At 42.4% G+C, this 24,828-nt stretch overlaps 1 protein-coding gene and 1 long non-coding RNA gene across 2 annotated transcripts in view; one reads left to right on the plus strand and one right to left on the minus strand.

Moving 5' to 3' along the window:
* LOC130180010 (uncharacterized) overlaps nt 1–9,053 on the plus strand; it is a 73,020-nt gene extending 63,967 nt beyond the window's left edge. Inside the window, exons 4-5 of the long non-coding RNA XR_008829357.1 lie at nt 5,757–5,834; nt 8,201–9,053. This is a non-coding gene — a long non-coding RNA (uncharacterized LOC130180010). The remainder of the gene's footprint in view (nt 1–5,756; nt 5,835–8,200) is intronic.
* A 1,571-nt stretch (nt 9,054–10,624) lies between these two features.
* Nucleotides 10,625–15,289, minus strand: zfp36l1a (zinc finger protein 36, C3H type-like 1a). The gene is made up of 2 exons (XM_056393273.1): nt 15,103–15,289; nt 10,625–13,932 (listed from the first exon to the last, which is right to left on the minus strand). Exons 1-2 carry the CDS (start codon nt 15,151–15,153, stop codon nt 12,865–12,867), a joined length of 1,119 nt encoding a protein of 372 aa, XP_056249248.1. The 5' UTR covers nt 15,154–15,289; the 3' UTR covers nt 10,625–12,864.
* Between the last annotated feature and the right edge of the window lie 9,539 nt (nt 15,290–24,828).

Below are 24,828 nucleotides of genomic sequence, written 5' to 3' on the forward strand. Positions count from 1 at the left end.
CTTTGCCTCTCCCACTCATAACCAGCCAGGCAGCTCATTTTACAGCCTCTCTGCTCAAGTCAGCGCTAAACATAACAATACACCAGCAGACATATGTTTGTCATAAACTGGAAGGCTCAAAATTACATTACAATGGTTTACACTTTGAACAAGGTTCAAAAAGAATCATTGTACACCACATTTAATCATGCGCTGTACTTAATGTTCATAATTCTCCAGTGATTTTCCACTGCTGCCGGACAGTGGAAGCCTAACTGCAGCAAAACAACATGGGCCAATCAACCTAAGTAGGCCTTTTAGTAGCAGTAAATGCCAAACCCTGTTTGTTATGCCTCACAGGCCAAGTCTCTCACTGAAGTGATTCCATGTATGGGCCTGGAGCTCTACTATATCCAGATTCTGTGTTAGCGAGCTGCTACAGACATGACAGTAGCAACATGAGCCTGTCTGAGTTTGCAGGCCTTTGTGAAGGACATAAATGTCCATAGGATTTTGCTAACATCCTGTGCCGCGGATCAAGCCAACATTACCGTCTGGTGCACATGGAAGAGCTCAATTACATAACTTAAGACTTTCATTAGCCTCTCCGCTCCATTGAGTTCTCTGGGAAAGGTCCAGATGTGACTTCATGAAGGGCCCTCTCTATGCAGAGCCTGTTCGCTCTGTTCCGCTATGCCCCCCTTCTCCATCCCTGCAGCTGTAAGCACTCAGAGAAAGAGCAGAGAGAGAGAGAGAGAGAGAGAGAGAGAGAGAGAGAGAGGAGGGAGGCTGAGTGCTTTATTAAAAAAAATCAGACACCCCCCTAGACCCCCAATCTCCCTTCAAAACAGTCCCAGCCCCACCCAGAGCATGCCTATAGTCCCCTTCTCTCCCATAGGTCTTCTAAAGTAGGCCAATAAGTCTTTTAGCATGTGGTCTCCCTGTCAGCCCTAGGTGGCTGACTAGACAGGCTGCTGCTCCAGGCGCAAGGGCAGGAAGTGGGAGCTGGCCAGGAAACACTTTCTGAGAGGCTGCCCGAGTAAATAACCCTCCCCCTTCAGCACACATGCTCATACACATATGTGTTTGTATGCTCATACACATTTGGATGTGTTTACATATGCAGCAGACATGTGCATATATATATATGTGTACACACACACACACACACACACACACACACACACACACACACACACACACACACACACACACACACATGATGCGTCACCTCCAGAAACAGTGACGACCTTTTACTGGGAAATACTATAAATCTGGATGGCACTGTCTTACTGTTAATATGATGATGGTTTTGGGATGACGCTAATTTATTTCAGGCTTTTGGTTTGGCTGTGACCACAATACCCTTTTAAGATTGAAAACTGGAAATTGTTAAGAGCCTTCTAATCAAATTAATGGCTGTGTTGTTTGATCGCTTGTGTGCAAAGCATGAATTTGTACAGCTGCGTGTGCGCCACTGTGGAACGTCATACCAAAGTCCTATGCCAAAGCAACAGTTTCTCCCTTAAAGGCGTAGTTTGTTCTACGCATTGCTGGTGTTTGATATCCAAAACTCTTTTGACTGTGTGACTTTGTGTCTGAGTATCATGGACGTGATGGTTTTGCCGAGCAGGGCAGCTGTTTGTGTGACTCTGTGTTTCTGGGAAGACAGCGGACACAGGTGGGGAATCAGTTAAGGGCTGTGATTTATAGAGATCTCCTTTGCCTTGCATTGTGCTGCGGCCTTCCTCTGGGCCTCAGCCTGCCCTCACACATCATGTTCCCCTTCTCGCCTGTTATTCCGTGTCTCCGATAACAATGATGCCTGATTCTCAGAGTGGAAAAGCCAGATGAGTTCCCCTTTGAGAACAAATTTATTGTTTCCCAGCACAGACCTATTGTGTAGGCTTTTTCTTGGGTAGATGCAGACCCAAGAAGAATTATTTTTAAAGTGTGTTGGGGCTGCTCCAAGTCAGGTCTTGTCAAAGCAAGTCTTAAGTTTCAAATCACTGAAGGCAAATCCAAATCATATCTCAATAAGCAAATTGTAGGTCTTTCAGGAATAAATGCTGACAAATAAGATAATTATTAAAGTTGGATTTGCATATTTTCCTTGGAAAGATGTGTTACGTGTTTTCTAAGTAGCTGACACCAAGTTCTTTAGATGCATCAACCTAATAATTAAATACCTAAGGTGGCCATGCAAGGTCTGACTAATAGTGTCTTGATTGTTCTTAACTTTTCCAGGTTTAAAATTAAGACAGTTGCTGAACAGCGGCTACTGTGGTACACATGGATTTCCCAAGCTTCACTGGAGTCTGTTGCTTTAAAGTCACATTGGAATAGCAGTTAGAAACTGAATGAACTGAATTTAATTCATTAATCAACTATGCTCTTTTGACAAATGTATACAAGTTTTACCAAGTGAGATCAAACAACACACCTCTGAGCCATGATGTCGCTCTGCTAGCTGCTACAATGCACAAGCTTACAATGACTTGACATGATTTGCGGAGTTAGCTAATCATGAACTATACACAGTGTAGTTTAAGATGAATAATCAGAAATATTTTACTGGTAGACAAAAGAGAGTGAAATGGCTTGCACATGGACCCAGATTTAGAGCTTGAAAAATCAATTTCTTTTTTATTTTCCTACGTCTTTTGTGAAAAAAAAACATGGACATTTTATCTATGAGATGCTATAACATAGTGTAACAGTAATACAAGCACAGCCAGTAACTGTATCCAGTAAAACAGTGTAGTCTAAAGTTCACTGACATTAGCTGCCATAAGCTAGTTAGCGATTATACCAGTAAGTAAGGCTTTAGCAACAAAACTCCTGAGTGAATTAAATTGAACTGGGGTGTGTTTTATTGCTTTATTTACCTTTTCAACTGTAAAAGGAAAAGTGTGTTATTGTGCTTGTTCTTGCTTTAAAGATATCATTATGCAACTTGACTAAGAATGAAGAGGAATATGGGAACGCATGGAAGTATGGTCTGTTTACAGATGAGACATTTATGGAAAAACCTGAAAAATGAGTGGAGATATAGGAAGACGATGCCCCCGTGCATAATGAATGAAGGGTCACTGATTGATTTGAGTAGTATGAAGATGGTGTGAATCATATGCTATGACCTCCACAGTCACCAGATCTTAAAGTGTCATAAAGTGAAAACTGACTCATCGATGTCTATGTAATGTTTGCTAACATTAGCTAGCTGGAAGTCAAACCAGAACAAATAAGGCTGTCGCAGCAAAAACCCTGAGTGTATTGAATTAAACAAGGTTGTGATTCATCTCTTTTGAATTCAACTTTTCAAATGTAAAATTGTCTGTTTAGCTTTAAAAAGTTACTCAGTCTCAGTTTAAGTCTCAGATCAGTCAAGTCTCAAGTTCTCGTTTTTGTGGTTTATGTCTGACTCAAAGCTAAGTTTAAACTCTCAAATCGTCATCTCTGGACCCACTTAAAGCCCACTTCTAATAGTAATCATCTTAATTTGAGTCAGCTGTCTGTCACCCTCTGATAAAGTTTACAAACCTCTGATTGAAACTGCACGCTGAGCTTTTGATTGTTGATCTTGTTATATCCTGACACCACCATTTCTCAAGGCTTTTGTGTAAAGTTACACTCTAATCCTTTTTTCCTGCCTACCTGTGTGAGTGCATGTCACAGCAGGTTAGCAGGTGAGCCTCGAGGGTGAGCACAGGACAGGAGCGAGCTTGACATGTTTCAGGCTGTGGCCCTTATCTCGATGGAAGACTTGCCTTGAGAAATCTAAGCAGAGAGTCAGACACTTCCCAACAATCTGTGTTGCGTTTTTACAGCTAAATTCCTCAAATATGAGAAGCCCCACGCACGTCCCCGAGGCAACCCCACGTCAACTGTTAAAATGTGCCTTTCCTGAGGACGTCGCTTTGTGTGTTCAGACCTACATATGAACCAGAGCAAACACATGCATGTATGCGCGAACGTGCATGTTACTGTGTGTTCTTTCAGCGTGCGCGGCTGGCTGTTTCAGTGTGCTGTGCCCTAGTGAGTGGGTGTGAGATCTGCGGTTTCTCACAGTCAGTTCTTATCTTCGTCTCTCTGAGCCTCAGCCAGCAGATCATTGTGAAATACACACAGAAAGAGAGAGAGAGAGATACAGAGTTCACTTTTAACTATTCCCTAACCTCCCAAGGCCAGATATCGAGGGCTTGTTTACAACTCAAACAACAAAATGATACAGCCATGGTTATATTAGCAGGAGGGTGACTGAAGTCCAGTTGTCCCTTGTGTCTCACTATCTCTCACTTTTGGTTTTTTTTTTTACTTTTATGGCCTTGAAGTAGCGTGTATCTTATCACGTTTTCACCATTTCATAATTTTCATCTCAGTTTTTTCATCAACATCATGTGACTGAGTTGAGTATTAGATCACAGATAAAGATGATCATCTGTGCGCAGTGCAGACTTGGCCTTGATACAAGTCGGAGCAAGGACTTCCTGTAAAACTATCACTGATGTCATCTTTGTCTGCTTATACCTCTGCATGTGAGTCACAGAGGCTGTGTAGTCAGTTATTAAGTCTGTCATGGTCCAAAGCATTTTCTGTAGGCGGGTAAGAGTGCAGAAGAATGTGTTTATTACTAGGAATATGATGTGTCTGTGTGTGTGTTTGTGTTTGTGTTTGTGTGTATGCTGAGGTCATAAAAATCAGCAACAGATCTGGTGAGAAACTGAAAACTATGTTTAAGAAGTGAGAAAGAGGTTGTTTTCTAGTGCCGCTACCAACAGAGGAAACAGATGCTGCGAAACAAAACTGAGAATCATGTGTGAGGGAACGTGCTGTTTTTAGCTTTAGCATGGTTCGGTGGCTTTAAGCTAACCTCATTCACTATCATGCCTCTCACAAGCACAGACGGAAATAAAAGTGGACTTAGCAAGCGGTGTGGGCTCTCCTCCAAAATATCATGTACTGTAATGCACCTTGTGGTTTAGTGTTTGGGAAAGAATAAAATATTTTCAGGTAATAATAGCATTTTACTCATAAAGTCAATTGCTGCAATCTGGTAACATGGCAGCATTGCTAAAATGCAAAGAAACACGTGCAGTCAGACAATTTGACAGGTTTTAAACAAACCTACCCATCCAAAAAACTCAATTTCACACAAGTTCTTCAATATTTACCCTTTTCAAACTGAAACACTTTGTAGTTTATCTTTTCAGGCTTGTAAAAATAAGTCACAGATCATAACTCATACCGTAGACACATATGCTATGAAGGGTAGCAAGTAGATTTTACTTTGTGTTGAGGGGTCAATAAACCAGATTTATCCTGTGAATAAGTCCAAATGCTGAGCAGGTGCTGCTCTGCTAATGGAGGACACTTTCCTCCCATCAGGCCACGATGGCGGGAGTCATGAGACAGGAAGAGCTAAGTGGCTCTGCACTCAGGAGAGCTGAAGGAGTGACTCACTCGGCCCAGTGGACCAGAAAACTAAAGCACAACAGTGTCAGGTTCGGGACGGGCTCTCCCATTGGTCAGTCCTCGTCTCCCGTTTCCAGTGGGCTAGTCCGTCTCGTTAGGAAAAAGTCATCGCTTGTCCATTAGTGCGAGGCTTGGCGGGAGTTTAGTGGCTCTGTGTTTGTTTTTCTGTCACAGTAAGGAGTGGAAGGGTGTGTTTCCACAACCTGTCAGACAGCCATAACTAGTGCTCTCCTCTGAAACCTCCTCACCTCTCTGCTCCTCTGCTCAACACATATGTGTTTTTCTCTTCCTTTCTTTTGCAGGTCAAGGGTTGCCACTTAGCCCGAGGGAAGAAAAGCACATGTGACACTGGATCCTGGCAGAGCTAATGTCATTACTCAGTAAGCAGTGTGTCATAGCCTCAGTCGCCTAGATAATAGAGCTGCGGACTGCCTGGGTTAAACCCACAGGATCAGGGAGTGGTTGAGACTGTTGTCTTTGTTGATCTGCAATCAGTCTCACTGTGACACATATGGCCATAGACCTACAAAGATAAAGCCAGCAGTTAAAATTGCACGACTGCATGAAGTGCAGTGTTACATATTCCGAGATTAGAGCAACGTGATTACTAAAATGCTAACTGCAAAGCTTGACAGTTACTGCTAAAGCATGATCATCAGATGAGATATTGTATGAAATCTGTGATTACCCAGAAGCATGTATGTAGGGGAAATTAAGAGGGTGAGAATGGGATGTTACCAATGTTGTTGATAATGTGTAAGCTCCTGTATAACAGCTCCAATACAGTAGCTTTAGTGAGCATATTTAATTCCATTCTTGTCTGAAGGTAAAATTATCAATAAGTAAATGAAAGTGGCCACATTACAGTAATCTGTATTGTTTTGTACTCAGAAGGTAAACTTCCCAAACAGTGAAATATGCAGTATACACTACAGGCTGATAATAGTCAGGAAGGGATTAGAGATGGGATGAGAAGGCCCCTTGTTAACACAAATTATAAAACACATCCCCATAATTAAGTTAAGAATTTCAATATTTGTGAAAACAAGACTCTTAACTCCCCACAATTCCACTTGTGAAGTCATGAACACATCAACCACAGAGCAGCAGAGTTAAAAGTTGAGTGCAGACACAAGAGATAAAAGGTGTACTTTCACTATACGTAAGCAAGAATCGACCTTTAGCATCAATGGCAGGGTTACGAGTGTCTCCTGAAGCAGGGTCAAAGGTTCAATCACTGTGACAGACACACGTCTAGTCTAGGTATGTGTTAGACACTGAACCCGTACCTGTGGAGTCATTATGGGGTTTTTCTGTAATTTAGAAAACAATGAATGAAGGTAAATGTCAAGAATGTGAATTTATTCTTCATTGGACTGTCAGGGTTTGACATGTGACTCAAATGTCATTGTTGCTACACATAAATCTGCTTGTACAGTGTAGGACAACAACCAGAGATCCTGCAAACTTTATTCATTTTTATTCTCTTACTCTCTTATTATCTTTTATATGTTTTTTTGAGGTTAAAACAAACATAAAAACAAATACATTTCCAAAAGACAAGAAAAGATTTAGTTTTAATGTAATAGTTCGGCCTTTTGGCATCATCTTTATTTGCTTCCTTCATTAAAGTTAGAGACTGGGAACAGGGGGAAACAGCTAGCCTGGCTCTGTCCAAAGGTAACAAAATCAACTTTCCAGCAACCTCAATGCCCACAAGTGTAAAAATGACAATTTGCCATTTTACACTATTTCTTGGCCAGGACCAGCTGCTAGGCAACCAGTGGAAACTGCCAGCCAAGAAACAGTCCAACACATAACCCCCATAAGATTGTTGTTTTTATTCTCTGGTTTTTACACAGGTTACACAAACCATGAGCCAGGGTAGCTGTTTCCTCCTGTTTTCAGTCATTATGCTAAGCTAAGCTAACCAGAAGGTATCTATAGCTTCAGAAGAGACATGGAAGTGGTACAGATCTTCACATGTAACCCTCAGCAAGAGCAAATACTTAAAAAAATGCCAAACTATTCCTTTAAATTTGAGCACCATGCACATTTGTTCCATGCAGGATTATGATCTCATCATGGGTCAGTGTTTTTCACTCCTCAGAAGGACATCTAATCCCTCCACTGACGTTAAAAGTGCAGTTTTTAAACAGGTGGATGTTTCTGATGCAGGTTTCTGAGCTCTGGTATGTGGGTCTGAAGGAGGTCAATCATGCCTCTCTGTTTTCTACAGACAAAGCAGCCTCTGAATCTCTGAACCTAACCCCATCACTCACTGTTGACCTGAGTCCCTTGTTTGGTGATTAATTATCCCTCCCACATCACTTGTCACAGTGCAGACGATGCAGACACATGCACACATGCATGCATGCAGCTCTGCAGCTACTCTGCTCTCAGCTGTGAGTGTAGATAAGGGAAATAGCACAGTTAGCACATCCAGCACTATTTGCTCACCTCTTTCTCAAACAAAGAGGTAAACCTGCCTCTGATAACACACTTACAAAGCGTACATGCCGCCATATTCTTGCTCAACCCTGCAGGTTAAAGGTGAATGAAGATTGAGCACAGAGAGTAAAACTACACACCTGCTTTATCCTGTTGTGCAGGAAGCAATGAATGAACCACAAGCTTGATCTGTGTCACTACACTGTTTCCATATTGGAAAGTAACCTGCTGTAAAATGTGATGAAGTAATGGAAGTTTTCTTTTTCTTTTCTTTTCTTTTTGCCACATATCAAAGAGCAGACGACCCCCTCCCTTTGTTACCCTCAGACCTGCTGGAGGTTCAGAAACCCACTTCCTGGTACTTCTCATCTCAAGGTGCTTCTATCACACACCACACAAACAGGAAACAGTTCTCTTTCATGTCCCTCAAACTGCATGCAGTATAAGTTCTTCTGAAAGGCTATAGCAAGAAAGGAAGTTGCACACGAGCCGTACTCACCTGGTTTAATTTGAGATGTGGAGACTTTAGCCTTTGAATATGTTTTCTTCTCTTCTTACTTTATTAAAACCTAAAATGCAGAAAAGTCTCAAAGTGGGAACCTTTCATCTTGCCATCATATAGATTTGCATACAAAATATGTTACACCACATAAGGAAATAGTCCTATATAGTTTTTGTCAGCCAAAATTGACATGGAGATGATAAGCAATTCTCAATAACATTTTGATAAAGTTATGAAGTATTAAGCTGATAAAATAGTGTTCAATCCCACACAGAACATCCAACCCTGCTCTTTGCTCTGACTAAACATGAACCCCAGCCGTGAGGCCTTTGTTGCCTTTGCACATGCAGTGGCCCCCTGAATTTGTAATTACTGTATGTCAATAGCATCACAACCTACGAGTACATTTGTATAACCTTCTGTTGTATTTTGGCTTCTGCTGCCAAGTTTGTTGTTGATTCATGCTTTAAAATGAAATTATTTAATTTGTAGTTCACCCTGGATACTATTACTTTCGGTTTTGTCACCCAGATGTGGGATTTTTTACTTACTCCTTTTGTGTGACACAGAATGAAACAATATGAGGTAGTGAGTAATCATCCAAAAACTAGTCATAACCACCTGTGAATATTAAAATACAGACAATACCTTGAGTTTCCCTCTAATTTATTTGTATGCAGAGAGGTACTTGAAGTTACACTGGGCCCTGACTTAAAGTCAGGCTCTCAGCAGGAAGGTGACTTGTTCAAAGATGAGGCGGGAGGGTGGGTGGTGGGAGTAAAGGAACAAGACAAGAATCTACCAGGCCCAGGTCCTCTGGTATAAAGCAACAAGGGGGCCTCCATGGGTCAGCTGTGACAGGTCAGCACCCACCATTGTATGGAGGGAAGGGAGTTCCTGTTCTGGCTCCTTTTTGCAATCTGAGAGAATATAAACATGGACAGACGGAAGTGTCCAGAGAGCAAGGAAAAGCAGAAGCAGTGTGGATGTTGAGTGGAGAGTATAAAGGGAAAGCTACAGTATGTTGTTACTGAAATCAAATACCACTCTGCTTGTATTAATGGTCAAAACGATTCTTATCTCCATTTATTTTCTATGTAACAATACATAAAGTTGACCACATGGGGAACTGTGCTAGATAGTTTGATAATCATAACAATCTGACAATCCATGGCTCAATTGTTTATCCCTTCCTTACCAGGAATGTCCTCACACACTAATCAATCAGCTCACATGTAACCTCAGGATCAGTGATCAGGTCATAACCTCAGCATATCACACTTTATTCTTGGAATAAAAAAAAAAAAAAGAAGAAATATTGATCCCACCCAGATCAATATTTCTGCTGAAACCAGGAGCTTTGTGTCTTTGCGTAACCAGACCTGCTCAATCAGAGTTTGATCATCTCTAGGTCAATACCCCTGACTGCTCTCACCAATCAACTTCCACCACAGTGAAACTCCCTTTAGCTCTGCATCATGCACAAAGAAGCGCAGTCAGCAGACCCTGTTGTATTTCCAATTTTTGTTTGATTTTACTTTTAAATATAATAAAATAAGCATGTTTAGTCCCTTAATATAAAGCGTGGATGTTAAAGTCTTGACACTGAAGTATGTTGTTGCCAAGGAGTCAGGAATTTGAGAATATTTTGGCAAATTGGGATTATTAAAAGAATGCCGAATTAGCTACTAGAAGTTCCTGTTTGCAATGTATTTGTGAGTGTTTGGACAACTATCACTGGATTGATTTGATTCTGAAGAAAACTGAAAAACATGATCATTCTCAGGCAAGGCCTGAAGGTATAAGCAGATTCTTTTTTGCTGATTTCTAAGCGGATTTATGGGGGCGCAACCCTGAGTCTGAAAGCCTCTGGTAAAGAACTTTGACACAGCTGCCTTCCAAAACAACTTAAATCCCTCAAGGCCTTTATTATGCAAATGTTTTAAAAATGGCCATTTTCTTCTAATGGCACACAAAACGAAGTCAAATGAGAAGTCAAATTTGAAGTTGTAATATTATTTAACCTAATATTTTTTTTTAAAAAGGCATTTCGAACTTAATCTTCATTGCAGAAATTAAGAAAAGGAGATGATTTTTAACTCCAATATTGTCCAAAGGATTTTGTAGCATGCATTAAGTGTGTGCTGTAAATGTGTTGGAGCATCTAAATATGCCTGATTTCCCATAAACAACACATGTACACAATTCATTACACAGTTTAACTTTTCCAAAAATATGGGGTTTATTGACTTAACTGCAATCAATACTTACAAAAAGAGAGAAAAAAACAAAACAGGTTTTCATATAAACTCACAGAAATTACTGTAGTGGAAAAAAAACATGGCTGAAAAAATACATTCAACAGTTTTACTTTCTTTGTGTCAAAATCTGTTCACCTCTTCCAAACACGTGAAGGCAACACAGAACAAGTGACTTAAAAAATTCATTGTCCTCCATTATCAAATATAAAAGGCTAGAGATGCCTTAGCTACCTGGAATGTATTCAGTGAGGCACTTCCAATGGTCAAGAGGGGGTGGGGGGGGGCCCAAGCAAGTGCATCAAGCATCCAATCAAATTAAAAGAAAAACTATATAAACTTTCCTCAACCCATTTGGTCACAGCTATTGCTTGTAATAAAGAGACTGGGTGTAAGAACATTACTGACAGAAGACATTTCAACAGAACCAGTCTTCTAGCTTGGAGACTTTTCTAAACCAGTGATGTGAGGTCTTTTTGCACCCCTTTACTTCTACCATCAACCCAGGTACTGGGAGAATACTTCTCTTTAAAGTCGGGACAAGATCAGAAACAAAAACAGACGAGTTGAATCAATGTCATAACAGTTAGCTACTGTTACTGTCAGATTATTGTAAGGTGTGTGCGCGGGGGGGTGGGGGGTGGGTGGGTGCGTGCGACGTCAGGAATGAATACAAGCAAATCTAGTTTAGATGGAATTGCAGTCCAATAAGAGGGAGTAAAGAAAAAGAAAAAAAAAAAAAGAAAAAAAAAGTACAATAAATAATCAAAACGCAAAACATCTTTTTTTGCATTTTTTTTTGCTTTAAATTAAGTTTCATTTTGACAAAGTGTAGTTGCAGAACAAGTCATTGAAGTACAATATATTAAACTGTGAAAAAAGGAAAACTGACAAAAACGTCTTCACAATCTTTAGATTAATATGGAAGATCATAATTTAACATAAAAGAAAATATATTCTATTGTTCATTATCCAGATAAATACAAAACAAAATTAACAAAAAATGCATATGATCACCAATAAATATGTTCTGATAAGTTAAATAAGCAGTGACAAGAAAACCTTCTGTCGGAAAGTTTTTCAAATAATAATAACCGTAATAATAACATTAATAAAAAATAATTATCAAATAAAGAAAGCAAAAGGGATGTAATGAGTACAGAGAGTGCTCCTCGGAGCAGGCTTTAAAGTAGGGGAGAAGTAAAGTAAAATAGCTTGGAGATCCGATCTCATCAAGTTGCAGGATGTACAACTGCACCATGGGAATGCTGGAATTCCCCGGATCGGTGAAGATGAAGGGAGGGAGGCAGGGTTGAGAAGCGGGACAAAGTCTTACAGGTTTAATGATCAGTTTGATATCAAGACTTCCTTCCCAAAAAAAAAAAAAGAGCCAGTGACCAGCAACAGGAGGAGAAAACTCAGGGGGTGGGGGAGGGACATAACCAACTTCCAGTTCAAAGTCCTTCCTGCAGACTCACCCAGTCCACAATTACATAAGACGGGGCTTGAGAAGAACCGTGACAGGGGGGGTGGGGGGGGGGGGGCAAATGCGAAAGAACCAAAAACAAACAGTAGTCCATTCACCCTAAACACATGCAGAAACCGCCCCAGGCACTTTTATCTTTTTTTTCTTTTTAAAAACTATTCATATCTTTTCAGGGTCTGTTATTTTTTTTTTTTTTCCTTTTGTCTCAACTCAGTCTGTAAAAACGGCTGCGGTAGATCTACAGTTACGTTAGTGAGCACCCTCTAGCTAGCTCAGGGGAAGTGGTATCGTCAGGGAGGGGAGAGGCGGGGAGGGGGGCTGGGGGCTAGTGCAATGCACTCCCCTTTCCAAGGCCACTTGTGCTGCTACACATTCAAGAACAAATGAAGAAGAAAAAAAAACAAAAAAAACAAGTGGCACCTGGCAAAACAGTCATTTCTTGTTCTCATGATTTTCATTGTTCAATTTCCTCTCCTTTTTGGCACTATGACACATGGCAGGTTACTTTTTAAAACTTGCTGTGTGGATTAACCGGGATGAAATGATAATTTTAGTTCCCTTAATTGACTACATCCTTATAATGCTAACGAGAAACTAACACGGTGTGTTGTGTAAGGGAAGACAGGGAGGCTAAGGAAAGGGGCAGAGGTAGAGGGGAGTGCCGTGTTCTCTTTGTGTCATCAAACTTAAAGTCATTGGTGGGTGCATGCAGTTTAGTCATCAGAGATGGAGAGGCGGCTGAAGATGGGAAGGCGGCGGGTGGTGTCCAGCGTGGGGGACTCGGAGCCACTCAGGCTGCCTCCAGAGCTGCTCTGGTAGCCCTCTTGGTCTGACAGAGAGTCAGGAGGGCTGGATGGAGACTCGAACATCTGAGGGGACTCCAACATGGGTCTGAAATAGTAAGGTGTGCTTGTTGGAGAGGGAGGTGCAGGGGTGTTGGGCTCTGTGCCTACAGGACCAGTACTGAGGCTGGGCCCAAACAGGTTGGCCAGCTCCTGGCTGGAGTAGGTGAAGGGGTTACTGCTGGGCCAGTCGGCGCCTTCATCAGGGAAGAACATGGGTGGAGGGGTGACCGAGGTGGGGCTGTCTCTCAGCCCAGCTGAGCTGGAGAAGCCTGCGAAGCTGTAGCTGTGCTGCAGTCGAGGCCTTTCCATCTTGTTGGAAGGGTTTAGAGGGGAGGACTGCTGGGGAGGTCCACGGCGCTCCTCAGCATTGTGGATGAAATGGCAGCGAGGCCCATAGGGGCAGAAACCGATGGTGTGGAAGGTACGGCACAGCTCAGTTTTGTATTTGGGATGGCGGCTCAGGCTGCGCAGTTCATGGATTCCATGAGCAAACTGGCATTTGTCGCCATATTTGCAGGAACCATTCTCCTCAAAGGGCCTGCAAAGCTCCGTCTTGTATCGGCTGGAGTTCACTTGGCTACTGCCGCTGGTGGGACTGGCTGGGCCCAGGCACTTGTTAATGAGCCTCTCACCTGTCTCAGAGAAGGAGCGGTCTCGCAGGCGGTTCTCCTTGTTGTTGCTGGCATTGCCAACCCCTGAGATGAGTGAGGAGTGGTCCGCTGCCTTCAGGCTGTTCAGAAACTGGTTCTGACTGAACTTTGTGCTGCTGACCGAGTGCCGCCGCTGGTACACACCTCCCACTGAGGGAGATCCCACCGCTTTCCTGTCCAGCAGGGCTCCGGTGGGGCTGGAAATGGGCATATTGGTGCCAGTGCAAGGGACAGACATGGGATGGGGGGCACCCAGGTTATTGTTGTAGCTGAGCAGTTTGTTGTTCTGCAAAGACACAAAGGAAAACACATTAGAACAACCACTCCAAAGATTCTCAAAAACTGACAGTCAATGTGGTCCTGAATTTCCAGAGAGCTGGTGGGTAGAGAGAAATAATACCCACAGCCTCCTATTGCGCATGACTGTTCTTTTTGGCTCCGACAACATGAGCGGATACAGGCCTATAGAACAGCAGCTGGTTTGGCAAGTTGCCCTGGGTAGGAATGTGTGCCTGTTTAGTAAATGGAGCAGCAGCACATGAGGCCAGTGGGCTGCTAGTGGCTACAAAGAGGCTGCATCATTTGAAAGATAATGAAAGTGGCCAAGCATCCTGCTGAACTACAAGGGAAAACTGATCTGCTTTTCAATACACTCCCTCACTACAGGAGATGACTGGTTAGTCGCTGATTAACATGAGTATTAAAGCCAGCAGAGAAGAAAATCTAACAACCACAGCGTAAAGTTTTAAAAGAAATTTGACACCGAAAACTTGAAAACACACGCAAAACAGTGCAGTGACGCTTCCTAACCGAAGAGCCGTTACGATTTAAAAAAGAAGTTCTTCTTTCCCCAACAGATTTGAACGTTAAACGCGGTTAATTATATAAACCGTTTTATAGGGGTAAGGAGTAGGTTAAAGCCAGACAAATCTGGTCAATGATTAGCGAGCATGTGGCTGCTTTGTGAGAAGCATTAAAAGTGGCGCAAAACTGCTCTCATTTAAAGAAAGATACGACACGAGTTAAACTGAAGCTAACGTTAACGGTCGTTTCCCCTGTAACGTTAAACGCAACTGGCGAACAAGCGAAACCTTAACTTAACTCAAGTGCCACATGTTGAATATGAAAATGCGAAAGTTTACCACTGCAGCAAATGTTCAGTTGATGTTACCGCCGGACTTCGGCTACATTTTACAGACACTCGTTTAAACCCAAATAAAGCCAGCCACGACGATTAGAGAGGAAATAACAGGCGGAATCAAACAGCAAACAACAAAACAAATCAAAACAGCAAAACAACACACAGTCTCCACACAGGCGTCACGGCAGAGGGCCGCGGGCATGCAGCTCATCATTCCTCCACAGCGGCTCACTGCTGCTAACAGGCTAACAAGAGTTCACTTTTCTGGAAAAGACGACAGAGAGAGAGAGACAAGAAAAAAAGTTTTGAAGCTACCTTGTTCATTACTTCGAAGTCGAAGAAAGGCGATACCACGGCTGTGGTCATCTTTGCAGCGACCAGACTCAAGTCAAAGTAGTAAAAAAAAAAACTGCTTGTTAGAAAGTTGCGCAGGTCTGCTGAGTTTCTGATTTGCAGCTCCTGTGTATTTTTGACCCTGCAGAACTCCCCCTCTGCCCTGCACCAGCCCCGACATTTGCTTTATAATCCGTTGCAGGAGGAGCCTCAAGCGCTGGGCGTTAACTTTCAGTTAACTTTTTTTTTCTTCCTCTTCTCCAGGACAAACTTGCATTGGTTTGACAGTTTGTTTGAGATTACTACTCTGCTACACGCAGTATGAATACTAAACAGCTGTGAGCCTTTATTTCTGAGAAACATACTGTGAAACGAGTCAGTTTTAACATTTATCTCTGTAGTTAAGACAGTTTGTAAGTTTACCAGGAGAGTGCAGACACATAAAAAGTGACTTATTAAAGTACATGCATACTGTACATGCTCTGTTTATTAAGTTTTTTAAGGTTGTTTGCTTTACCTTAATATACAAATAAACAGTGCAAAACTATAGAAATAAAAGTAAGTTACTATCAGCAGATTTTAAACCCTAGTGGTAAAGAGTAGGCTACAACTTTATTTCCTTGTTTTCTTGTGGAAATCAAGTACTTAAACAGTCTGGAGTTGTTTACTAAGAGGCGCTGCACTATCCTCAGGGTTTCAGCTACCATCCACTACTCTGTAATTAATTTACTCTTAATTGCTGGACTGTAACGTCACTTGTGGGACTTTCCGGTGAATTCAGGCAGCCAGGGCTTTTAACTCTTTCCCGACCACAGTTATTTCCCCCTCAAATTCTTCTTTCTCTGTCTTTTCTCACTGTTTCCACCACAGTTCGTCTCCTCTTCCTTACCAGCAGGTATAAAGCTCCTCTCTCCTGATCTGTGTGTATGCATGGATGTATGTGTCATTTCATCAGGGATAGGCGATAACCTGATACACGAGTGATCTCACTGAGTTCAACCACAGCCAGTCACAATGACACATATAAAAGAGCCTGACTGCAGAGAGTGAAACCTATACAAATCTATTGTGGTCCATCTTCCTCCTCCCTCCCTCTCTCCCTCTAAATCCATGACAGAGCAGCCATTGGCCATGTGCAGAGTCAATGTCAGGGTTGGGTTGCAATAGTAAAGAGAAGAGGGAAAAGAAAGGCAGAGTTGGGGGAGAAGAAAAGAAGCTGTTAACAACAAAAAAAAAAAAAAGGTTGGAGTTGGAGCTGGAGGAGGGGATGATGGCGTGAGGGGGAGATTTATGGGGGACGTTTATTACTACACAGCACTGCCCCAGGGAGGTGAAGGAAGAGGGGTGGGGAGAGAGAGGCAAAACATTCCCTTTCCCCTTCCTCTTCTTTGCCTATACAGGAGCCACACAGGGGGTGGAGAGCTTTGTCTCACTGCTAGCAGCCACGGAGGAGGCAGGGGGAAGTTGTTTTTGCACTGAAATGTTGAATTTATTTGAGATAGAAAAGACCAGATACAAGGCCTGGGTGCATCTCTCAAACAAAGTTCTTTCACAAGCTGACCTTTAAGAACTACAATGTTATCTACCCCCATGCATTAAGAACAGTAGATATGCAAACGCTGAGTTATTCTGCACCCAGCCAGAGAGGAGCGAGGGTGTGTGTTTTAACATAAAAAGAGTTTTTACGAGCCATGGCTGCGTGGAGTAATCTCCCCCTGGAGTGTTTTCACAGACGACAGGGTGGGATGACAGACTTGTTGGAAATCACGTCTGCAGTTCAAAGGCCCTGCCACTGATTGATTAAGTGGATCAGATCGATTGTTTCCCTCTGAGGAATAACTATAGCAGGAAATTAGGAGGGGAATCACAACAGTTTTTTTTTTTTCTTTTTCAGCAACACAAAAATCTGTAGCCGGTGTGAAATGACCTAAACGACTCGTAATATGTCACACATTAAACAGAGTCAGAGGCAGAGTTTATTTTGGTCCAGTAAAAGCACCGCGGACTGTAATGTTGGAGTTGGAAATTTCACAACAGATACAGATTTGAACTCCTCAAGGTCAACAGGCCTCAAAACTCAACATCAAGCCACTGACTCTGATGGAAATGTCTGTTTTTTTTTGTTTTGTTTTTTTGCTGGACCTTGGCCTCAAGAAGCCTCCTACACTGCAGTTGTTTACTTTAATACTCTCAGATGTATCATGCCTGCTTGATATTGTGCGACTCGGTAATCCTTCCAGGTTTAGGAGGAGGCACCTGTTTCCTGCCAAAGTGAAAATATAAAGAAAGAAAAAAAAAAATCAGGCTGCTCTCTCAGGGGAAAATGTCAGATGTGTTCCTGTTTTAAAGATGCAGACAGTATAACCCCCATAACTGACATAACTTTGACACAGTGCCCTGGAGAAGTTTGTACACGCCCCTTGACTTTTTACTTTTTAACATTTAATTTTGCAAAGAGATTATGTTAGCTAAAATGCATCTGCTGACTTCCATGCCAAATCCCTCTAGCGTTATAGTGGCAAAATTCATTTGTGTTACAGTGTAAAATGAAATTAGAGCAACTATACTTCACACACAAGCAAAAACAACAGCGACATTTCTCACTTTTGACGTATTTAGGTTAGATTTAGCAGTTATGAACTATGTTCCTCCTTGAAGACATGTCAGAAAACGTTCTTTTCGTGCTAACAAAGTTGAGACCAGCTCCCTAACTGGGATTTGGTGGGATCTTAGGGTATAGGCCGGACTATATTTGTCTATATTTGTTTATCACTGGGCCTTACAGAGAATATTTGATTGATTCATTGATTCATTGACCAATTGTTTTAGCTCCAGCATGTGCAAGTGCAGGTGGAATATTTATGAAGTTTAGCTTTCCAGTCATTCCACAGACTTCCACGGCGACAAACACAAAACGAACAAACAAAATCTCAGCTCCTCAGGCAGGATTTTCCACTGGCTGTTGACAGAGATGTCTTCTCTCTCCAGAGAATTTATTTCTGAGAATTCGTGCTCCTCGAGGTCAGGGCTGTCCTCCTTTGGCTCGTTTGGGCCCATCAGTCTGAGTAGGAGCTGCAGTCAGTCTCTAATCAGCCTCTGCTGGATGGTTTGATTTCTGCCTCCTGCGCTGTCATATCTGATGACCTCTCCTCAGAGGGGAGGACGGGGACGAGGCTTCAGGTCAGTGATAGTATTTAAGTGGGATGACAGGATGTTAAATTTTTATCTATCTGAACTGGAGATGAAAGAAGTCATGGAGAAACACAACAAATTGGCTGTGGTGACTAATAGCAACAGCCTACTGCATTTCCTCCTAACAAACAACAGAGGGCAGAGTTCTTCCTTCTCTCTGTCCTCTTGTTGCACCACTTCCTATTTACTCCCCTATCTCTGTGAAGTATTTAAAGTGTCCCTATGTTTACCGAAAGCATAAATTTAGATTATCAGAATGTCTACACCTCAAGTGTGAATTTAAAATAAAAGATTACACAAGCAGGTTTAGCACAGTCAACACACACGTCTTTCCTTGTGTGGCTTTGAGGGGAATTAGGACTCAACACTATCCTGTGTATTGTGTAATCAGCCTTTGCACTGACACACTAACTTACTGGCCTTGTATGAAGCAAAGAGACTTATCAGCTACAAAACACAAACTAGTAGTACGGTAATCTCAAGCTGTGCTGCACCACATCCCACTTTGGGTGACCACAGACTCATTAACGACATCTTAAAGCAGGAATAAGAAGTATTTTTACTGCTGCCTGGTGCATATTATGTAGTCACTGGTTGTTGATGAATACTAGTGACTTAGCTGTTTGCCACATAATGGCATTGATGATTTCTTTTCAAGTTCATTTTTGTATCTGTTTTGGAAGAAACAGCCCCCCCCACACACACACACACACCCCTACATTTTCGATTCCTTAACATTAAAGGATATTATGAGAAACTGTGAGTGAAACATCGCTGTTTCACTAGAGTTTTTTTTAATCCTGTATTTTGCGGTGGGCAAAATGTCAATTCCAGACAAACACGCAGCGGTGAAAAAAATCCTTTATTTACCCTGAAATTTGGCAGAGTGGAGTTGCATAAAATGGAAATACTCAAGTAACATCCAAGTACTGACAACAACACTTCAAGGTCAAGCATGATATATTACAAAAAACTGCCAGTGATGTTTCAACTCCTATAAAAAAAAAAAAAGACATAGATTACTTAATAGTCCTATAACTTCCCATTTTTCTCCAGCACATGTGAGCACGTCTTTCGAAACAGTGCCAGGACAGCTCATCAGCCTGCTGATTGTTGAGCAATCAGCAGTCAGGGATAGCCGCACAAACGCAACAGGAGTTTGGTTTCTTGAATATGTTGTCATGCTTCAGCCCACGTTCGCTGTGACACCGCGTGGGTTTTTATTTCTGTATACATTCTCTTCCCCACATCCCAGTTTGTGTGATCCTGTTCTTGTGTGTATAAGCTTTGACAGCCAGGACACCATGATTACCTCCTTTCATGTGTCATGGTATGTATGCCAAATTCATATGGGAAGCGCTGTGGTCATCGTGCAGGGTGAAACTAGCCTCAGAGGAAGAGAGTTAGGGAACGAGAGAGAGGGAAGGGAGGGAGGAAAATAAGAACTAGCAGCGATTAATTGTGCATAAGAGTAGCCACAGCATTGTTAGTGGTGAACCACCAACTGCTCTTGCTGATGTTGTTCCCATGGATCGCTCCAACTTGCCCATCCACTCACTTCCACTGCCCTTCATCTCACACTGGGTGGGATGCGGCATCAATGCGAGCCTTGGCTCATTCGGATAGCTCTGACACGTCACAACATTACACGACCAGAGTTCAAAACAAACACCATCTTGGAAGTGAATGTCTTTGGCCTCATCAGTGCCAATTCGCGGCGAAATACAAGGGTAATGATGTTTTGGTTAAATGCAAGGTCATAAAAATAGCAACAAAACAAGAGAGTTAGGGGTCAGCGTTTAAAGGAGATTTACTGTTCAGTTCTCTGCTGACACGCCGGTCTCCAGAGCAGAGGTTGTATTTAGAACGAAAGCCCAGCTTCCTCCTCTGACTTCCTGACCTGCGTTTCCTGAGGAACAATCTTTCTGTCTATCCAGAGGGCTCATGGGAAGGGAGAGTTTGATTTTCCACTTACACATTAGGGGTCGCAAAGGAAGAAGCACAGGTCAAAGGCATCAACCTATAGCTATAGCACACTCAGCGAAGAGTGGGTTAGGGAGGCAGGGAGGAATCTGGCGCTTGGTGTGTCCAGTTCCCCCTGGGCTCAGCGTGCCTCCGTTGGGGTCTGGACAGACCTGACCCTGGTCCAGGTGTCATGACCATGCGGCGGACGCTGAAACGAGATATTCCTCAGCTCCTCACTCAACACGGGGAAAAAATCAATGGGCTTTGTATAACGTAGGGAACAGTGGAAAGCATTCTCTCACCAAAAAATCCTGCCCCTGTCCCATCTGTCTCCATTCTCCAGCACTCCCAGACCTCACAACCAGCCCTGTGTGGTCACTCCTGGACTAGAATTACACAGTCCATGTGTCCGGCTCCGGACAATACACAAAGCCAACCGCCCGTGTGACCCTGCCCACTTTTCTCACACTTCATCTTCGCCGATTTATTGAATCGGACGTGCCTTCTCTCCAGTTATTGACATCCCTCCAGATGCTGTTGATGGGGACATGGGTGCATTTTGTGTTTGACAACAGCTCGCCAGTCGTAAATGATATTAGCTTTTGATGATGTGTGAATTGATGGGAGCGTGGTTTCCATTAAATGTTGTCAAGCTGTGAGAATAGGATCAGTTGTTTGTGAGCCGTCCTCACTCGACCCAGGGCATATGGTGATGTCAGATTCCTTCTTGTTGTCGGCGTGTGATGATTTATTATGAAAAACTCTGCATTTATTTTTACTGCAGTTACTAATTTGAATCCCTTTTTTTCGGTGCTCGTCTTTATTGCTGGTAGAATGCTGCAAATTATAATCGACTGCAGACTATTTGTTGAATGCAGCACTGCAGGATTTATCTACAGGATTTGATTTCATTTTGGTCTCATTTTTTCCCTTGGTTGGTAGTAAACTTCTGGTTAATGCTTACAGTATTATGAGGACCATGACAGCTCAACACACCGCAGTTAACCGAATTGCAAATATGCTGCAAAGAAATAACACACTGACAAGTTGAGAAACACATTTGCCACTCTGCCAAAACATATGCAGCAGACACGACAAGCAAACAGCCAACAGAAATGCTCTGATTGTGTATCTGTTTTCTCTATATCTGCAGTGCATTTTCTTATGCTGCACTCACGCTAACACCAGTTTCTTATATCAAATTCATGTACTTGTATAAGCACTGCAGATTGGTGCCGTGTAGTTTTGCATACTTCTAATTGCTGTATTGTTTTGTTTGGTATGATGTCATATACAGTAGGCTGTCTGGGTCAGAATTGGGTTTTCTGCCATGCGTGGACTATGTCTGTGACTGTTTTACTACATACATTTAAATTTGTGCCCAAACTGCAAGATAATTTCCCTCTGTGATAGTAGTATGAGAAGTATTATCAATTAGGTGAAGTTGTTTTCTTATGTTTTGTCCATTTGCACAGTTTTCCTCAGCTGCAGCGTGTTGAGCTCTCGAGGCCACGGCTTATGGTTTATTAGGAGACAGCAAGAAGTGCACCTCAGCAAAAGTTGCAGGTGGGTGTAGTGGTGAACTCTGTGCTCTTAAATATATTGCTATCCTGAGAGCTACATGTGTTTGAGCTTCAGCAAAAGATTATTCATCTGTTAAAATGCACCTTTGCCTGTCCTCCTGAGATGAAAAATCCTTGTAACGTCTGCTCTTTTCTTCTCTGTGACCTGCCGTGACTCCCAGAGAGTCACATAAGCTTGTGAAGTATATCCGTTCTCTCTCTTTAATGGAAAATGATGAGGAAATGAGCAAAACTCAAGCTATGTGGATAAAGATCAAGGAGCCTATGGCAGAGAGATTTCCTCTGAGGAATACAGACAAAGGCTCAAACAGCATTTTATGTTCTCAGAGGGGCCAGAAAACATCACCATCTTACCTCTTTGATTGTAATTTTGCGAAAGCGTTCCCAATCACTCAAAGAAAACAACTCTGAGGGATTTTGTGTGATTGCCCACAGTCCAAACACAGCACGGCCCAAAATAGAGTTTGATGTCCAAGATGACTCTAAGCTGCTTCTTTTTTCTGCCTTTTTTTTTTTGCAAAGACAACAACCCTCTGGGTCTTTGAGGCTGGTCCAGTCCAACTGCCCCCAACTGTTCCCCACTCCGCCTCTCTTTCTCCTCTGCCCTCTTTCAGTCTTCTCCCCTGGCAGTGAAAGAAAGTGCAGCTGTGTGGAGTCCTTTGGGCTGAATGAGAAGAATTAGCCCATTTGGTTGACTTTCCTGGCCAAAGCTATAATTTTCTGCTGCCAGGGCCTGACATCCAGTCCAGAGCAGTTCCTGGGCTCCAGCCACTTGTATCCATCAGGACAATGGAGATTGTCCCACAGCCATATACCACACAGGGGTCCAATTGCCAGTCTGCCAAAACGTGGAAGCATCTACGGGTCCAGACCTGGGTACACCACTAAACACTACCATTTTAACAAGTCAATTAGTCCATTTTTGAGCCTTAAAGAATGGCCAGGTCCACTTGTTTCCAACACAAGGCTACTTGTTTCCAGAAATCTGAAAACCAAATGTCGTTTTTCTTCATGCTACTGCCGCATTATGTTTCATTTAAGGTAATGACACTCATTTCTCGAAGACTTCCTCAAACAAAAGAAACTTAATTGGGAACAAGTGGAATTACTTCACTCCATTGGCATAGATTTTTTTTTTTTTATTTAAGAACAATGCGATCTGAAGGCTGAATATGAAACTAAATTACTTGTCAAGACAGTTGTTAATTGTAATTTGACCAGCAATATGTGTGTCAGCAAGTTTGCCTGTTGGTGATGCGAAGCTTTAACAAGCAAAAACTGGTATGAATTATGCAGCGATTTGGTTTTCTCTTTTGCGAGTGGTTTAATGTCATTAGCATGCCCTCAGAAATATACACAGAACTGCTTGTGTGTGTTTCCAGTAAGCACTATTAGTGTCACATCAGGCCAAAATGGCAGCCAGTGTGACTGTGTCAGCCCTGGGGAGTACTCACATTATTGCTGTGTTGTGTGACAGCTGAATATGGAAACACTTCTTGTGCTTGTTAAATACTTTCTGGTTTGCCCCTTTTTTTTCTTGCCTTGTACTCTTATAGGTTCTACAAAATCTAGTAAAATTGAATGGCTTTCCCAGAAATGAAAGTTTATTGTCCTCCTCAGCCCACCCGACTCGTAAATAATGGCACATTTACCAAAAATCCCAAGCCGACAGTCCCCACCTTCATACCATTACCAGTACCACCATATGCCAAAACCGCTGCCAAAGTACACCCAAACAACCCCCCCTCCTACTCATTGAAACCTTCCAACTGTCTGTTAACAGTGTTTACTCCATTAAAGCCCTCCAACTCAATGTTCTGAGGGAAGAACAGTCCAAATGCTGTTGGTGGGAGCTGTACATGAACCTACTTCACCATTATTCCCCCATCTTCATTTTCAACTTTTGTTATCATAATAAGGAGTTTGAAGTGTTGTAGCAGGCATACACACCCATCAAAGTATTGCCCTTTTGCTGTTTGACTAAAATCCGTGTTGCACCAGCTACAGTATGTTCGATCCAAGGTTAATAAAACTCGTTATAGACTTTGCAGTAAGAAATGGATTTGTAATAAGTCGGTAACAAAATGAGCTTTTGATGCTAATTGCGCTTTCTTTTTCCAGCTTGTGCTTTTCAAGTAAGATTTTTAAAAAAAAAAAATAAAAGAAAGTTTCTCCGCTTTCATGCTGGCTTATGTTCACACGTACACTTTGAGGATGCGGTCAGTTTCTGTGTGAGACATTCATTCAGATCTTCTGAAAACGCCAACACGGAGTCGGCGTGATCCAATAAAATCAAAGATATTATGAAGAGTGAGGATGAAATGAGTTCCACATGAGCAGCAGCCCTATGGGGGGAAACCTATTAATATGTTTAATATGGTGACCTGGATCATTTATTTTAATAAAACCTCAGTGTTGGGCCACGCAGACTTGGCCTGCACAGCTGTTTCCAGGCACCTTGGGAGTTCAGCTTGACCTGCTTTGATCTTCCACATTGGCTAAAAATGATAAACAATTGTGTTTTGTTGTAGTCTTATAAAGTGTATGAACAGAGTTGGAACAGAGTTAGCAGGTGAGAAACTGATGTGTAGGTGTGACCGAGATAGAGTACAGTACTGGAGCTTCCACTGTGGGCAACTTTTTTTTTTACGGCATGACTCACTTGCATGAAATGGGTGCACATTTGAAATACCACAGAAAACTGTCACAACCTTCACATAAACTTACTTGCACCTACAAACTCCCATATTGACTGACGACATCAGTGCTGACGTACACATCAGAAAATGAGACATTAGACTAATATCACATCTTGAGGTGAAGCTCTTGACTTTTGACATTCTGTGATTACGTCTTTCTGAGTGAGTGCCTCAATCGACTCGAGCCAGAGGCTGTTGTGTTTTTGTCTGAGCGTCCTCACACACAGGATATGAGTCTGTCCTCTTTGACAAGCCCCCTGAATCAACAG

Source organism: Seriola aureovittata, chromosome 13 (assembly GCF_021018895.1).
Source record: "Seriola aureovittata isolate HTS-2021-v1 ecotype China chromosome 13, ASM2101889v1, whole genome shotgun sequence".
Lineage (NCBI taxonomy): Eukaryota > Metazoa > Chordata > Actinopteri > Carangiformes > Carangidae > Seriola > Seriola aureovittata.